Source organism: Schistocerca cancellata, chromosome 2 (genome assembly GCF_023864275.1).
Source record: "Schistocerca cancellata isolate TAMUIC-IGC-003103 chromosome 2, iqSchCanc2.1, whole genome shotgun sequence".
Lineage (NCBI taxonomy): Eukaryota > Metazoa > Arthropoda > Insecta > Orthoptera > Acrididae > Schistocerca > Schistocerca cancellata.
In genome coordinates, this window is record NC_064627.1 from 698,162,291 (window position 1) to 698,181,022 (window position 18,732).

Consider the following 18,732-nt stretch of genomic DNA (forward strand, 5'->3'; position numbering starts at 1 on the left):
AGTGACCCATCCTAGTGCTAGCCAAGCCCAACAGCACTTTAACTCCGGTGATCTGACAGGAACCAGTGTTACCACTGCAACAAGGCCATTGGCTTCTGCAAAATATACTAAAAACAAATCATAACTATCACTCCAGAATGAAATTTTCACTTTGCAGCAGGGTGTGCGCTGATATGAAGCTTTCTGGCAGATTAATTAAAACTGTGTTCTGGACTGGTACTCGAACTCAAGTCCTGGTCCAGCACACAGTTTTAATCTGCCAGAAAGTTCCATAACTGTCACTACTCAAACATTATTATGGTAATTACATAGATTACTTTATTCATGTATTCTAGGAGCAAAAATAATTACTTTGAAAGAAGCCAATGCTCTCCCTTCTGAGTTGCCATTATTAGTCACTACTTCTTACAAAACATTTTAACTTTACATAGACTGCTATTAGCTGTCTGATTATTAGCGAAATCAGGATTTATCCCATTCCAATATTAGATTTAGGCAGAATTTACGCCCTTAAGTCAAAGTATTCGGATGTATTATAGATGGAATTTCTAATTAGGGTCCTCTTTTTAATTTGTGTGTAAATATTTGGGAATTTTAAATTTCTTGTCTGATATCTTCTGGCAACCCATTTATGGGCTTTTGCACAAGAGTATAAAACAGCATTCTGAACCCTAGAGCTGGATGCACATCCTGTATGGAAATTATTTCTACTTTTGATATTGTGCTTGTAAATTGCTGAGTTGTTCCGAAATTATTTCTTGTTATTAACTATAAACGTGTAAGAATCCATACGTCCCTGAAGAGGTTTCTGTATGATGTTCACTGCAGTTTACACACATTTTTCTTATTTCCTTACAGTAAATTCTTTTTCACCATAGCTACAGTGCCCCAGAAGATTATTCCATAGGACAGAATTGAGTGAAAGTATGCAACATATGCTGACTATATTCTCTGCAAGTCAACACAGTGAGTGCAAAGGAAACAAAACTGAGCTTTTTGTTTGACTTATGCACATGCAGTTAGCATCTCAGTTTATTATTTGACTGGATACCCAAGAACTTCACACATGGATTCTCATCCAGTGTATGTCCTTTTAACTCTACTTCTGGTATCTGTAAGTCATTTTTTGTTTGTTTGGTATGGTATAATATGAGTTTTTACAAAATTAAGGGTTAGGCTTTAAAATGTGAAGCATTTGTGAGCCATCATTATTCTCCTGTTTGTTTCTTATGTGATGTATTTGGGCATTTTATCAACATATTTGTGTCATCAGCACTCGGTATAGTGTTGAAGAGTCCTCCAATGTCCCAAATGAATCATTTCCATAGGTCAAGATCTGGAGTGGGCTGAGCACCGAGTCTTTTGGGACACAATTATTTATTTACATGGTTTATGCCCACACTGGAGCACTAAAATCAAACATAATACAACAGAGCCTACAATGATTAAGTTTAGGTCTTAGCAGTCAACAATTTCTTCGTTTTCCAAAATTTCTTCATTAGCTGTGATCTGGCTGCTCATTCTGATGGTTTGAATGTCAACTGTGTGTATTTTGTCTTCAGAAGCAGTTTCTCTTCTGTGTGTTGAATTTGGTGTGTGGTGATGTTCAATTCATCCAGATCACTTTGTACTACTTTAAACCAGATGTTTTTGGTTTTACTGTTCCAGAAGTAGTCAAAAAGTTGCTTCAGGATTCTAGTATTTAGTAGGCGAGATATGTGGCCAAAAAATGCAATCCTTCTTTTCTGCATTGTATCAATAATTGATTCACTTTCTTTAGACACTACTGGATTGGGCAAAAGTCTCCACTGCCCATTAACTCAGTTTTTTTTTTACTGATAATTGTTCGGAGTATTCTTCTATCATCTTTCTGCAATTTGTCAGTTGTTACTTGAGTATTTAGTTTGAATTGTGTTTCACTTGCATATGTTGCTTCTGGTTTAACAACAGTGGAGTAATGTCGAAATTTAGCATTTATTGAGAGAGATTGTTTTTTGTAGGTGGGCCATGTGGTTTTCGGCGCTCGCTGTAGTTTCAGTGTTCTACTCTCTATTGATGCTCTTTCATTAGCAATCCAGGTAATAATCTCACCAAGATATTTAAACTTTTTTACTACTTTAATTTTTCAATCATTATGGAGTATGATATGGGATGTGTCAACTGGGAAGCTGGGCATCATTTCTGTTTTCTCAAATGAAATTTGCAATCCAACCTTTGCCTCTAATCCTTCTAGTTGTTCTATTTGCACCTCTGCTTCATCAATATTGGTTGCTAACAGTGTGAAGTTATCTGCAAATGCAAGGCAGTTAAGTCGAATCTTTCTTCCAGTCTTAACAGATGGTGGGCATATCTTGTTCCATTCATGCATGATTTTCTTCAGCACACAACTGAACAATAATGGAGACAATCCATCGCCTTGTTGAAGGCCAGTATGAATCTCAACATGTTTAAAGTCTTCATTTCTGGACCTTACTCTAGCTTTGGTATTTTGAAGGGTGACTGCAATGAGGTTGACAAGTTTCTGATGTAAACCAAATTCTTTAAGAATTGACATTAGAGATTCATAATCCATTTGAGACTAATAATTTGATCAGGACAGCTTCAGTCTGGACAAAAGCCTCCTTAATATTCGCCTAGCTCACCATCAAGCTGTTCATGAATTCTGAAATACAGAACCTCAGAAAAAAATTTATAAGTAATATCCACCAGGGATAGACCCCTATAATTATTTGGATCCGATCTATCTCCTTTTTTGTGTAGTGGATGGATTATTGCAACATTCCATTCCTCTGATAACTTCTCAGTATTCCAAATCTCATTAAGGTGTTTGTGTAAGTTCAGAATAGTTTGTACATTTCCATGTCACCAAAGTTCTGCTGCTAGTTGGTTCTCATCTCCTGCTTTATAATTCCGAAGTGATTTAATTGCTGCTCGTACTTCATCTGGCTGTAGTGGTATAACTCTTTCTAAATGTGTTTTTTTTTTCTTGGATAGGGGTCAAATTCCAAATGATGTACATGTTCCGTACTATTTAGTAACTAGAATGAGATTTTCACTCTGCAGCGGAGTGTGCGCTGATATGAAACTTCCTGGCAGATTAAAACTGTGTGCCCGACCGAGACTCGAACTCGGGACCTTTGCCTTTCGCAGGCAAGAGCACTTGCCCGCGAAAGGCAAAGGTCCCGAGTTCGAGTCTCGGTCGGGCACACAGTTTTATTTACTAACTGTTTGAAAATTTAGGCAATATACCATTCTGTTTGTATCCTTCATCATAAGAGTAGGTGAAGTGTATTTTGACCGATACTGTTTGAATGTCTGATAGTAATCTCTTGTCTTGTGGTGATGGAAAACATCCTCGATAGATTTTAGCGAGTCCTTATGAAATTGCCTTTTGACCCTTCTAACTTCTTTAGCAGTTGATCATCTAACATTTGTTAATTCCGCCCAGGAGCTTTCAGTTCTCTTTTGTTGGTCATTTAACCAGGCCTTATGTCTATGTTGAATCGCTACATCGCATTCCTCATTCCACCAAGCATGTTTCTTATGTTTCCGTACAGGAGCTACTTCTTCAGCCAAGGTTTTAATTAATTCACAGTGACTTCTTAAAGGTATTCTTGATCTCTCATAATATATGTGATTATTAATAATATAACTATGGTCATATGTACTCATTGTTTCTAACTTTCGGGGTTTGCTTTTTCTTTTAGGTGTCAGTTTGATTTTACTTTTGAAATGTAGTGGTCTGAATCAACATCAGCGCCACACAGCACTTTAACATTATAGATTTTCTTATGGAATTTCTGATCCATGGCCACATGATCTATCTGGAACTCTCCTAGGTGGACGTTACGGCATTTCCATGTCATTAACTAATGTGGTCTTCTCTTATACCTTGTTGTCTTCAAAACCAACCCATTTGTGGTACAAAATTCAATTACCTGTTCCCCATTCTTGTTTGTAAGTTCATGCACTGGCCATTGCCCCATCACACCTCGAAATTTCTTCTCTCGTCCTATCTACGCATTACAGTCTCAAGCAGAATTTTAATGTTAGTATCCAGTATGGTCCTTACTAGTTGATCAAGTTCATACCAGAATTTTTCTGTTTCATTCTTGTCAGTTCTATTTTTAACATTAGTTGGATCATGAATATTTATCACAGTGTATCTTTTGTTTTCCACCTTAATTGTTAACAATGCCATTCTTGAGGAATTGGATGAAAAATCCTCAATGGAATCCAATATTCTATTATGTACCAAGAAACCCACACTGAATTGGGGAACATTTTCTATTACCCTCTTTCCTGGTGGTCCCTTGTAAAGTCGATATCCTTTTGATTCGATCAGATCCTGGTCAGTATTGTGTAACTCTTGAAGGGCTGCTGTGATAACTATGTTCTCTTGATCTAAGATATCTGTTAAATGTCTCAATCTACCAACTTTCGTTAAAGAATTGATATTGCAAAATACGAAAATCTTCCTGTTTTGTTAAATTTTAGCACCTTCTTATGTGGAATATGTTGCATGTTTGTTTGTTCATTCAGTGAATCACTAGGCACTCTGACTTGCCTTTGTCCTCTGTGACACCCCACACCCCACCATATCCGAATGGTGTCTTCACCTGGATAATCTTGTCGTGACTGTCGAAACAGGTGGATTCTTTCAATAGAAGACTCATGTTTGTTTGATTGTCTGATCAATGCTCAACTGTCTGACCAAGGTCAGGGTTTACAATTCCAGATGTGATCTGGAAAGGTGATGGGTGAATTATGGATGGTAAAAAATGAGATTGATGGGATGTGTGTTTGTGACACAATATTTTATCATACAATGTAAGCTTTCATGGCTGGTACTGACATCACTTAAAACTTCCGGGCCAGTAGGTCATGGTTGACATATAAAACTTTCTCCTAATGTTTCCTCTGTGACTGCAGGAGGCATATTCAGAGGTAACTGCAACCAGAACTCGAGGGAGCGCTGAATTATGGGTATGTAGGGGGCATCACAGTCAATCTCATTACGTTGGCTATGAAACTATCTCTGGTAGTGCCAACATTCTTGACTGAAAGTAATGGATCATCTTTCTTATGTTGCAACGTTAACATCCAGATTTTATTTGATTTAATACCTTCCTCTTTTCTGTGAAACTTATTTCTGCGTTTGTAAATCTCAATAGTCTTTCTATACATCTGAGCATAGTAGTGCGAAGTTTTTGATATGACATTCTTGTCAGTGTATTTTATTTCATGATCACCCTCTTGGTAAAGAGGTTCTGGTATGACCATTTTATCCGTGTCTCCCAGGGGGTAATTCCTCTTGTGTTCAACCAGAAGGATATTAAAACGTCTTTTTTTTATACTACCTACACAAACTCAACCACAACGACAAGGAATTTCGGGTACACACGGTGTAACTAAAGGATGTCCTATACCTTTTGCTGATCTTAAACATTCTTTTACTTTCCCAGTGGGTCTCAAGGTTGTTTCCACACCATACTTTCTTAACACTTTCCCAATTTGACCTGTAATCACACTGATGAACAAAAGGAAACTTTCCCTTTGAGTGGCTGTTGTTCTTTGTCAATCCTGATTCTCTCCCTTGGCCAAAGTTATTGGAATAACCATTCTTTTTGAAGTTCGTGGTAGATGTTCAAGCTCATCTTGTAAATAAGTCAGTTCATAAATTTTGTTTGCCCTGCCCACCAAGGTTTTAATTGCACCTAATTTTGTATGGGGTGTTGGTTAGGATCTTTTTGCAAGTAACAGTCAGCATGCGTAGCTTTCTATAGAAAGGTCCCAGAACTGCTCTCATTAATAAACGGTCACAATGCCCATATAGTACTAGGGACAGAAAGTTGGCTGAAACCAGACGTACACAGCAATGAAATCCTAAACTCAGGTTAGAATGTATACCGCAGAGACAGGCTGGACAGTGAAGGGGGAGGCGTGTTTATAGCAATAAGGAGTGCAATAGTATCAAAGGAAATTGACGGAGATCCGAAATATGAAATAATTTGGGTGAAGGTCATGGTTAAAGCAGGCTCAGACATGGTAATCGGATGTCTCTATAGGCCCCCTGGCTCAGCAGCTCCTGTGGCTGAGCACCTGAAGGATAATATGGAAAGTATTTTGAGTAGATTTCTCCACCATGTTATAGTTCTGGCTGGAGATTTTAATTTGCCAGATATAGACTGGGAGACTCAAACGTTCGTAACGAGTGGCAGAGACAACGAATCCAGTGAAATTTTTTTAAGTGCTTTATCTGAAAACTACCTTGAGCAGTTGAACAGAGAACCGACTTGTGGCGATAACATATTAGACCTTCTGGTGACAAACAGACCCGAACTATTTGAAACAGTTAACGCAGAACAGGGAATCAGCGATCATAAAGCGGTTACTGCATCGATGATTTCAGCCATAAATAGAAATATTAAAAAAGGTAGGTTTTCTGTTTAGCAAAAGTGACAAAAAGCAGATTTCAGAGTACCTGATGGCTCAACACAAAAGTTTTGTCTCAAGTACAGATAGTGTTGAGGATCAGTGGGCAAAGTTCAAATCCATCGTACAATATGCATTAGATGAGTATGTGCCAAGCAAGATCATAAGAGATGGAAAAGAGCCACCGTGGTACAACAACCGAGTTAGAAAACTGCTGCGGAAGCAAAGGGAACTTCACAGCAAACATAAACATAGCCAAAGCCTTGCAGACAAACAAAAATTACGTGAAGTGAAATGTAGTGTGATGAGGGCTTGCGAGAGGCGTTCAATGAATTCGAAAGTAAAGTTCTATGTACTGACTTGGCAGAAAATCCTAAGAAATTTTGGTCTTATGTCAAAGCGGTAGGTGGATCAAAACAAAATGTCCAGACGCTCGTGACCAAAATGGTACTGAAACAGAGGATGACAGACTAAAGGCCGAAATACTAAATGTCTTTTTCCAAAGCTGTTTCACAGAGGAAGACTGCACTGTAGTTCCTTCTCTAGATTGTCGTACAGATGACAAAATGGTAGATATCGAAATAGATGACATAGGGATAAAGAAACAATTAAAATCACTCAAAAGAGGAAAGGCCACTGGACCTGATGGGATACCAGTTCAATTTTACACAGAGTACGCGAAAGAACTTGCCCCCCTTCTTGCAGCGGTGTACCGTAGGTCTCTAGAAGAGTGTAGCATTCCAAATGATTGGAAAAGGGCACAGGTCATCCCCGTTTTCAAGAAGGGACATCGAACAGATGTACAAAACTATAGACCTATATCTCTAACATTGATCAGTTGTAGAATTTTGGAACACGTATTATGTTTGAGTATAATGAATTTTCTGGAGACTAGAAATCTACTCTGTAGGAATCAGCATGGGTTTCAAAAAAGACAGTCGTGTGAAACCCAGCTCGCACTATTCATGCACGAGACTCAGAGGGGCATAGACATGGGTTCACAGGTAGATGCCGTGTTTCTTGACTTCCGCAAGGCGTTCGATACAGTTCCCCACAGTCGTTTAATGAACAAAGTAAGAGCATATGGACTATCAGACCAATTGTGTGATTGGATCGAAGAGTTCCTAGATAACAGAATGCAGCATGTCATTCTCAATAGAGAGAAGTCGTCCGAAGTAAGACTGATTTCAGGTGTGCCGCAGGGGAGTGTCATAGGACCGTTGCTATTCACAATATACATAAATGACCTTGTGGATGACATCGGAAGTTCACTGAGGCTTTTTGCAGATGATGCTGTGGTGTATCGAGAGGTTGTAACAATGGAAAATTGTACTGAAATGCAGGAGGATCTGCAGCGAATTGACGCATGGTGCAGGGAATGGCAATTGAATCTCAATGTAGACAAGTGTAATGTGCTGCGAATACATAGAAAGATAGATCCCTTATCATTTAGCTACGAAATAGCAGGTCAGCAACTGGAAGCAGTTAATTCCATAAATTATCTGGGAGTACGCATTAGGAGTGATTTAAAATGGAATGATCATATAAAGTTGATCGTTGGTAAAGCAGATGCCAGACTGAGATTCATTGGAAGAATCCTAAGGAAATGCAATCCGAAAACAAAGGAAGTAGGTTACAGTACGCTTGTTCGCCCACTGGTTGAATACTGCTCAGCAGTGTGGGATCCGTACCAGATAGGGTTGATAGAAGAGAGAGAGAAGGTCCAACGGAGAGCAGCGCACTTCGTTACAGGATCATTTAGTAATCGCGAAAGCGTTACAGAGATGATAGATAAACTCCAGTGGAAGACTCTGCAGGAGAGACGCTCAGTAGCTCGGTACGGGCTTTTGTTGAAGTTTCGAGAACATATCTTCACCGAGGAGTCAAGCAGTATATTGCTCCCTCCTACGTATATCTCACAAAGAGACCATGAGGATAAAATCAGAGAGATTAGAGCCCACACAGAAGCATACTGACAATCCTTATTTCCACAAACAATACGAGACTGGAATAGAAGGGAGAACCTATAGAGGTACTCAGGGTACCCTCCGCCACACACCGTCAGGTGGCTTGCGGAGTATGCATGTAGATGTAGATCTGAAACGAAACTCGTCCGACCAGGCAACATCTTTCCCAGTCTTCAACAGTCCAATGTCCATGTTGACGGGCCCTGCTGAGGCGTGAAGCTTCAGTCATGAATGAACACGAGTGGGTCTTCGGCTACAAAAGCCCATATCGATGATGTTTTGCAGAATGGTTCGCACGCTGATACTTGTTGATGGCCCAGCATTGAAATCTGCAGCAATTTGCGGAAGGGTTGCACTTCTATTAGGTACATTGAAAGATTCTCTTCGGTTGTAGTCGGTTGCATTCTTGCACATTGTTTTCCGGTCACAGCCATGTTGGAGATTTGTTGTGAAAATTTGCAGGATTGGTGAGAGGTTAGAGAATTGAATAAATACATCTGTGTACTCTTTTTGCCTTCATATTTGAATTGAAAATCCAAAAATCTCTCATGTGAAATGCCCCAAGATTCTTTGATTTTATTTCTTTCTGATTGCAGACTGTCATTATCTGTTGTGCCTTATACAAGGTGCTGCTAAAAACACATGACGTATGAACTGTTCTTCTTTGCACTCAGTACATTCCTTTAACTTGAATAACCAACTGCAGGCTATGGATCCATTTCCTGGTATCACATCCCACCAAAGACTGAAGCATTGATTTGTGCCAACCAAGCAAAGCAGCTCAGTGGTTAAGGAATCTGGTTAAGGAATCCACATTTCAAAAGAACAAGGTTCAAATCTTTATCTGACCATCCTGATTTTGATGTATCATGGTTTTCCTAAATCGGTGAAGGTGAATACTGGAATAGCTCCTTGCAAAAAACTGTGACTGCTTTCCTATCTGATCTGTCTTAAATGGTCTTGTTGTAGATGGGATGTTGAAACCTGATCTTTCTTCATCATGACACACAGCTATCATCATGCTGAAGGCTTAGCTTTGCTCTGTCTGCTTTAATATACTGCCTCAACATACTTACGAAATTTTGTGATTAGCATGTAAGACGATCAGTACTTAGTTATGGACATTTACCGACAGCTTTTCATTACTTGGGATGAAGTGTATAATGGAGACCACAGGTATCATATTTAATGTGTTGCCAGGATAGCTCTGTTTGCTGTGTGTGCCCCATTTGATAAGCTTCATATGTCCATCAGGTCATTCTAGAAAGCATGCCCCCCAGGAAATTGTTCATACTTGACAGAGTTCATGTTTGATGAAGCTGGGTTGCATGATTTGGGGATTGGGGAACTATGTTAGTCCTCTTTAACACGAAGCTGTGGGCATGATTCAGTTTCAGTGTTATGTGATCTTAGAAGGTGTTCTATAGGGCAGTTGGCTACTGAAATGAGCCATTCAGTAGCACACAACCTCAAGGTTATTTGTCACTCTTCAGTTGCATCAGGATTATTTAGGTACGTGGCGCTCCACTGAGCTGACTGTATTTTCCAGAATTTTTATTTAAGTGAAAGTAGATCAATTTTTCAAAACCAAAAACATCCCAGTTATTTGAGTGGATCACTAGTTGAAAGGAACACTTAGATCTCAACAGGCTACTCCTCCAGAGAAATCAAACTGTCCAAAGCCATGTGCTCATTCCCATAATTTTGTGTGTTTTGCTCTGGTGATCATTTAGCATGGAGCTGAAATTACTGTTTTTCAGGAGGAACAGAAGATTTGGAGATTTGTCTCCCCAACTGAGTACCTTCTACTGAAACAAAGAAATTAAACAAACATTCACTGTATAGCATAGACTTTGAGATAGTGTCATTATTCTCTCCTAAATTTTCCATGCCCTTGAAATTAAACAAACAGCTGCAGCAATCGAAATTTATTATGTCCTTCTAAAATTAAAAACTAAACAGGCCGTGAAGACCCAACAGTACCAATCGGCCACTGTGTCATCCTCAGCCCACAGGCGTCACTGGATCCGGACATGGAGGGGCATGTGGTCAGCACACTGTTCTTCCAGCTGTATATTGGTTTTCAAGACAAGAGCTGCTACTTCTCAGTCAAATAGCTCCTTAGTTTGCCTCCCAAGGGTCGAGTGCACCCTGGTAGTCAACAGTGCTCAGCAGACCAGATGGTCACCCTTTGAAGTGCTAGCCCAGCCCAAGACCGCTTAACTTCAGTGATCTGACAGGAATTGGTGTTACTACTGCGGCAAAGTGATTGGCACTACATCCTTCACCTCCATTGTTTAAAAAAAAGTTTCATCAGAGGCATTTAAAAAAAAAGTTTCTTCAGAGGCAGTATGTCAAATCAGATGCCAACCAACAGCATAAATACAAAATTCTACAAGTGCACTTGTAATGCTGCTTTTGTTTCTATGTCAGTAGCTTGCTGATCAGCCCCACACAACAATGAAACTACCATCAAGCCACGTGCAATGTCACAACAGGAAGCAGTCCAAAATTTGTATCACATATAGGCAAAAATAAAGATGTTGCATTATCATAAATATTGAATTATGACCATATCACGATTGCTTAATTTGAATCCTATGTTGTACAACACAACTTAGAGCCAATATTCTTGGATAGCTACACCATTGGGGTTTCATCATTAGTCATCTGTCTGTGTCATATGATCCTTTCTGTCAAGAATGTTAAGAATGTTGTCTCTCAATAAAGTTTAAGTTTGTCTCTCTATGATTGCCATTGAAACAATAATGTTCATGGAAAGGAGTGCTTCTTATGTATGGATGCCTTTTTTGTTTATGCTCACAAAGAGATGTGAGTTAAAGAAAATGGCTAAATATTTTCTACAAATAAATGCATGTTTGTCAGTTTTAACAATTTTCACCTGTCATTAGTTTACTTTTTCTGCAAATGAAGGGTAGCAGTCTGTTTTTAAATTTCATGAAAGTTTGTGGCCTAATATTGGACTTGAAACTGTAATGGTAACCTCACAAAGGGGATTTGCAGTCAAGATACTTAAAGGCACTGGACATTTTAAAGTTTTATCTGATTTAGTATTTTGTGCTGTTTTACATATTCATATTTTAAGTTTTACATATTCATATTTTAAGTTTTACATATTCATATTTTAAGTTTTACATATTCATATTTTAAGTTTTACATATTCATATTTTAAGTTTTACATATTCATATTTTAAGTTTTACATATTCATATTTTAAGTTTTTTCAGTTATTTATCACTATTACTATTTTATATTACATCTTAAGGTAATGGGTTTAGATTTTTCTTTGGCAGCACCTTTAGTTACAGGTGTAATATACTGCCTGTGAGTACAATTTTGTGGTGATACACCAGTAGTGTCCACATCATATATTTTATTTACTGCAAACTGGTTGCTTTCTCATTTTCTGTAACTGTAAAATTAATGTCGTACTTTGACTGATATACCCATCAAGATCTTTCTTTACCCTTGTCCTCACTAATAGGAGGATACCTCACATCCTGGGGTCTGAGTGACCTCCCTTCCTTTTTAATCATTCCCAACTTCTATCCCCCTTCTCCTCCCTGATGAAGAAACTAATAGTTCTGAAAGCTAGGACAGTTTCATCATTTTTCTTAAATATATGTCTTGCCAGTACTATACATTTTGCCTTCTGAAGTTCAGTATGGCCAACAGTTCTCTCTCATATTTTGCAAGGGCTTGCTGTAAAGTAATGTCTCTGAATTTTTGATGTGGAAAGCATTAAAGCTTTTCAAATAAATAAATGTTATTAACATTCTACATCTTTATTCTTCATGTCTGCATATTTGCAGCCCTCAGCCACTAGAGGGCGCCAAATTGTAGTATGTAATGTAACTATGTCGGTACGTGAGAAACAGTGTGCTGTCATCGAGTTTCAAACTTGAAGAGTTTGTCCACACATGGAGCACCCTCTCCTTCAGCATGACAATACCAGACCACACATGAGCAGTGTGACATCTGCAACAGTCAATTGCCTTGGGTTCACTATCATTGATCGTCTTCTATGTGGTTCCAACTTGGTCCCATCCAATTATTATGTGAACTCCTTCGAGGACTTCACTTTCATAATGATCAAGTGGTACAGGCAGAGGTAAGGTTGTGGCTCCTTCAACGAAGTCAAGCATTCTACAGTGATGGTATAAACAAACTAGTGTCTCGTTTGGAGCAACGTATTTGTCACCAGAATGACTACATTGAGAAATAAATCTGTGGACATGAAGAATATAGATATAGAATGTTAATAATGTTTAGTTTTATTTAAAAAGCTTTAAGAGTTTTCATATAAAAAATTTGGAGGCATTACTTTTCAGCACGCCATCTTATTAGGTTTTTTGACTGAATTTTCCTTTTGATGTAAAACTAATGTCTGATTTATATCATTAAGTAATTATTATGCTTTCTGCCCACCTGCTTAGCTGAGTGGTAAAAGCTTGCCTACCATGCAGTGGATCCAGGTTCGATTCATGGCCAGGCTGGAGATTTTCTCCACTTGTGGACTGGGTGTTGTGTTGTCCTCATCATCATTTCATCATCACTGCCATGCAAGTCACTCAATGTGGCATCACCTGAAATAAGACTTGCAACCCAGCATCTGAACTTCCCCGGATGGAGCCTCCCGGCCATCATTGCTATACAATCATTTTTATTATTTTGCTTTTTTTGCAGCCCATTATCAACATTAATGCTAAATCTTTGTAGATAGCTGCATTAAACTCCGTGGTTGATTGCATTATATTTTTATTTGTAGGTTCTTGAAGGTCAGCTAAAGTTGCGCTATTCTGGGGGTCCTGGGCTGACAGATGGATATTGCCGTATGTGTGCTGTAGCTATCACTATAGAAATGCTGCCATCCATCTACATCACTAACTGGGATGTGCTTCCTGCAGAAACGTAAGTACTTCATTGTTGATCATTGGTGCACTATTTTGCATTGAAATTCATGCAAGAGATGTGAATACATTCTTCAAAGAACTGAGCAAAAAAAAAAAAAAACTTAATTCTTTCTTATTTCACTTCATGTTTAATCTTGCAGCTACATTAGTTGTAAAGTTTTGTGACAGTATTGTATGGTACCTGTTCTTAAAACCAAGAAGAGAGTGGTAATACACAGGGCTCAGCAGTAACTAAGAACTGGTGCTATTATTCCTCATTTATGTGCCAAGAAAATAAAAAATGTGGAATGGTCCAAATGAACAAAGAGAGACATATATTTGTAAAATAATGTATAACCCTTGTGATCATCCCACACCTCCAATCGCCTATCTGATTCACAATCTTTGATTTACTATTTTATGCCCTTGAGAAATTATTTTGTTTCCCAAATATTCCCAATATTCCTGATACCAAATATTTCCTTGGTTATGATTTTAAATTACAGTAATTGTACCCCAAATTGTTACTGTTGTAGGTGCATGCAAAAACTATTTTCCAGTCATTCACTGTGTGTACAGGTGTCTGTGTAATATTGTTGATTTCCTTAGGTTCCTCTTATGTAACCTGACAGTTAGTTAGCTGTTGGCCAATCATTTACCTTCAAGACAATTTCAGTATTACAAACATACTTCCTAACACAAAGGTTAAATTTTTATGAAGAACAACAGCTCATTCTTGGAGGTGACGTACAATGGGGGCAGATGTCAGTATTGCTTTTTATGATTTGACATTATTTCCACATTCCTTATAGATTTAGTCACAATCAGATAGTCATTGTATGCTACAGAATGCATGTATCAATAAATATGCCCAGAAAGTGATTGCCCTTTCATTCATGACCTGTTCTAGATGAGCTACAAGAAAGTATAAGGTCTGCGTAACTATGATACGGTGCTGTCACACAGAGTAACAATAAAATCAAAGCCTGTCGACAGGAATCAGCATTACACTTTCAATTCTATTCTTGCAGATTTCACTATAGGCACTTTGAAGGACAATAATGCTAGTTATCAATCATCCAAATGTGTGTGCTGCCATTTAATAATCATATCATAATACCTAAAGATAGAAGTACTTAAGGACATAGCTGGTACTTAGAAATCGGTCAAAAACTTATTCAACAGACTTTAATAATGGAGATTGCAGCTTCTCAACTGCTCATCAAACTGCAAAATGAGACATTCTTTGAGGAAAGAAACTGGGCAAGTTGCTGCAGTTGATCCACATTAGAGAGAATCAGTGGTCAGTTCCATGTCAGATAATTCAGATTTAGGTTTTCCTTCAATTCTCCAACTTGCATAAAGAAAATGTTAGAATGGTTCTGTTTCCAGGGACACATCCAGTTTCCTTCCTCATATTTCCCTAATCTGAGCTTGTGCTCTATCATTGATGATCTCGCCATGGACAGGATGCTAAACTCCAATCCTGCCTTCTTCTTTCTTTACTGGGAGAATATGACGGAGACTGAGTGGCACAGTGACATGGACATTTGAGAATGTTGTCATGCAGGGATGTAATGAATGAAAAAACGGTTCAAGTGGAATGAGAGAGAGATTTTGGAATCAATCTCAAAAATAGTTCACATTAATGGTGGCTTCACACCACAGTATAAGGCTCCACATGAAGAACCCAATTTACTATTTTAAATGCTATCAGTTCATTCACATGTCATTGGTATCTAAGGAAGACAGATGGTGGACAATGTGGTCTAGCCATTCACATAGGAATTGCTTATCTCTGCAAGCTTGTGCCAGTTACTCTGTGATCTATCATCTCTAAAACTATGTATATCCTAAACAGAGAAATTTATGGGGACTTATGATATTATGAGCTGAAGCAAAAAAATTCTGTAAGGCAATATAACATTTTTTATTTCCAATACAATTTGTTGTGGCACTTGGTCAGATTGATGCAGTATTGTAAATGCAGACTAGCTGCAATTTTCATTTGTTATCAAACCTGATACCTATTCATGTTAGCTAGCAAATGCTCGGGTAGTAACATCACTGAGCTTACCAAACATTTCCAACAGATAGATAAAGAGAAATTCATCATTATGCCCACAGTTGCACAGTTTCAACTATTACTACTGAAAGACTTGTGGAGATTAGAAGCCAGAGACCTGGGAGAATGGGCCCAAAGCCATCACATTCTGCAATACTCATTTGGTCTGAAATATAACAACCCTGCTTAGATACTACAGGTCAACTATATAAATCACACAACTATCCTTCCCTAATCTTAACGGGAAGCAAAGAGGGAGAGTAAACAATTGTCACATTGATACTCTGTTCCTGATATTGAAATGTGACAGAAAATGTTTGCCGTTAATGCATAGTTGTTGGGACTTCTACCACATTGATTATGTTTTTGGTTGATGATAGACAAGATTGTAAACATTCAGACATTACGTGTCTGTATCTCTCACATTACAAAGTTCGAAACTGAGAGCTTATCTTACACCTTCACTCTTCTTCTCCACCCATCCATCTCAAAGACAGCTTTAACTCTTTCATTGTGCGTTTAGTCTGCTGTCTGCCATGTGCACATAATTTTCAAGTGGTGCATACATGTATGACTAGCAGTCTATCATTGTGGTTGAGAACAATTTAAACAGTGGAAAATCCAGAATGGAATAAGGCAATATTATGAAAAGGATAGTTGCTGCTCACCATAAAGCAGAGATGCTGAGTCACAGCGCAAGACCAAAGTCTCTGACTGATGAGGCCAGACAGTGAGCAGCAGAAGAAATCTGGATGCTGGAGGTAAGGACAAGGCTGGGGCATGGTGGGGCCAGGAAGGGGGAGATATAGGAGGGTAGATGTGGGGAGGGGGGGGGGGCGATAGACTACTGCTCATGGGAACATACGACGACAAGGTGGGGAGAGGGTAGAGTGCCCACGTGCAGTTGAAAGGTTAGATGTTGGGTGGGTAGGGGCTGGGGGAGGAAGCAGAAAAGGAGAGAAGTAAAAAGACTGAGTCCTTGGTGGAATGGAGGACTGTGTAGTGCTGTAATGAGAACAGGGAAGGGAATAAAGGGGTAAAGGAGAATGACTGATGAAAGTTGAGGAGAGGAAGGTTATGGGGACGTGGGGTACATTGTAAGGAGAGTTCCCCCTGCGCAATTCAGAAAAGCTGATGTTAGGGGGAAGGTTCTAGATGGCACAGGCTGTGAAGCAGTCATTGAAATTAAGAACATTGTGTTGGACATGTGGTCCATCTGTTTCTTTGCCCCAGTTTGTTGGTGACCATTCATGAGGACAGACAGCTTGTTGGTTGTCATGTCCACATAGAATGCAGCACAGTGGTTGCAGCTTAGCTTGTAGATCACATAATTGGTTTCACAGATAGCCCTTTGATGGGAAACGTGATGCTTGTGACCAGATAGCGGTAGGTGGTGGTGGGAGGATGTATGGGATGCATATCTAGGTCAATTATGGGGATATGAGCCATAAGGCAAGGGATTTTCCCTGTCAGTTTTGTAAGTTGCTATAATTTCAGTTTCAAGAAGAGTTGAAAGCAACCTCATTTCCTGCTTGCCCTGCCTCTTGAGAGAGTTTTATCTGTTGGCATAAATCGACCTCACTGGTTTTAAGTTTTTTTGATAAAGCAGACAGCTTTTCATGGTTTTTCCTTGTAGTACTACAAGCATTAGTTACTCTGTCATGCATATAAGAAAATAATGCCAGGATAGTATACTAACTGACAATGTACAGTGTATGACTTTACCAAGGAAGTGCTGTAATAAAGGAAGAACAATGCTTCAAGGTATTCCAACACTTACCCAAAATCCATTCATTTCTTATGACTGTTGCTGCACCCACATAAATAATAAAGTCAAGAATATATTCAGTTTCACAGTCACATGACACAAAAAACTTCATGCCAAATCTATGGTATTTTGATGGAATGTACTGTAGCAAATTAAACTTCCATCCGTGCACAAATTTTTAACATAATGGAAAGAATTTGGAAATGCTTTTCTTAGACGACCCACAACTCGCCTAATTTTCCAGATTTTGTCATCTTCAGGGTCCTCATTGTCATCAACAAAGTGTAACATTCTTTGTAACAGAAGATACTTCTCTTGGCATGATTTGTGTAAACATTGGCATAGACTGTACTGGATTGCTGGTCCAATAAGAGTTTATTTCATTTTTTCTCACTTAAGGCATCAGAAAATTTATGGTGAGGAAGCAATAAATTTTATTGCTTTTTGTGTTTTTTCCAGTGTTCCAGTCTTGGATGTTTCACCGGCATTGTTGCAGACATGCTCATAATATAAGTTACATTACTTTACAGTTTCTTGACTAAAGAAAGAAACTTGAAAGTAGGCATATACAGTAGATGAATCATTTAAACGGAAAATTTTGCAATCCAAATCAGAGTCTTTCCGTCTAAAATCATGTATTTTGTGTATTTTAGCATATTTGTCAGTTTCTTCTTTGAAATCTGTGGTAAAGCGATGGTACATCAAAATCTGATTCTGTATTTAGGGGCTCAGCATTTCCTGGCTCACTAATATTTTGAATATTTGTGAAGACTGATTCTTGCATCATTATCTATCCAACCATAATCAGCTGGATAGGGAATGATTAAGTCCATGTCTACACTTTGATTTAGAAGACTTAGCGTCTCATCTGCTGTAAACAGATGGTAATGCAGTGTAATTTTATTTGATAACACGTAATGTGCAGCACACAATCTAGGTAATTTTACAATACCAGTGATCTCTAAAGAGAATTAAACACCCAATAAATAGTTTGGGTAATTCTCAGTACTCCAACAATTGGGCCACATACTTGTGCAACAGTCATCTCTGACCTGCTGGTCGGATAAGAGGTTTTATATGTAACTATACGATTGTAGCTGGAAACTGCTGTAGATATTTTTCATATATACACTGAGAGCATTGAAATGGTTAGCATATATATACATCTGGACCAGTGAAAGGTTTAATGAACAAATGTGTTGTAGGGTCAATTTCATCTAACAGGGATTGAGTGCTTGGTAGCCTCATTCTGTACCTGTATAATTCTGTCTGCTGAGTGTGAAGCAAACCACGTACTTCAACCCTGGTTTTGCACAGTTATGCTCTTGTTCTGCTCTCTTGAACTTACAGGTATTGCTTTGCGGGATGTGGTTGATTACTTACTCTTCTTGAGATCACTTCATGTATGCAGATTTAGATTTTCCCAAATAACTTAAGCAAATACCAGGGAGATTCTATCGAAAAGAACAAGGCTAATTTTTCTTTCCCATCCTTCTCCTGTCTGAGTCAGTACTTTGTCTCTGTTGATCTCATTGTAAAAAAATTGCTGATCTTCATTCTTTGTTGCATCTGCCAGACATAGCAA

General features: G+C 38.5%; 1 protein-coding gene across 2 annotated transcripts in view; it reads left to right on the plus strand.

Annotated features, from left to right (window-relative positions):
* The window catches only part of LOC126162475 (protein brunelleschi), a 272,584-nt gene that overhangs the window by 214,989 nt on the left and 38,863 nt on the right, over window positions 1-18,732 (plus strand). For both annotated transcript variants that reach the window (XM_049919012.1, XM_049919011.1), the window contains exon 19: window positions 13,191-13,333. In XM_049919012.1, the coding sequence (XP_049774969.1) occupies window positions 13,191-13,333 (143 nt within the window). The remainder of the gene's footprint in view (window positions 1-13,190; window positions 13,334-18,732) is intronic.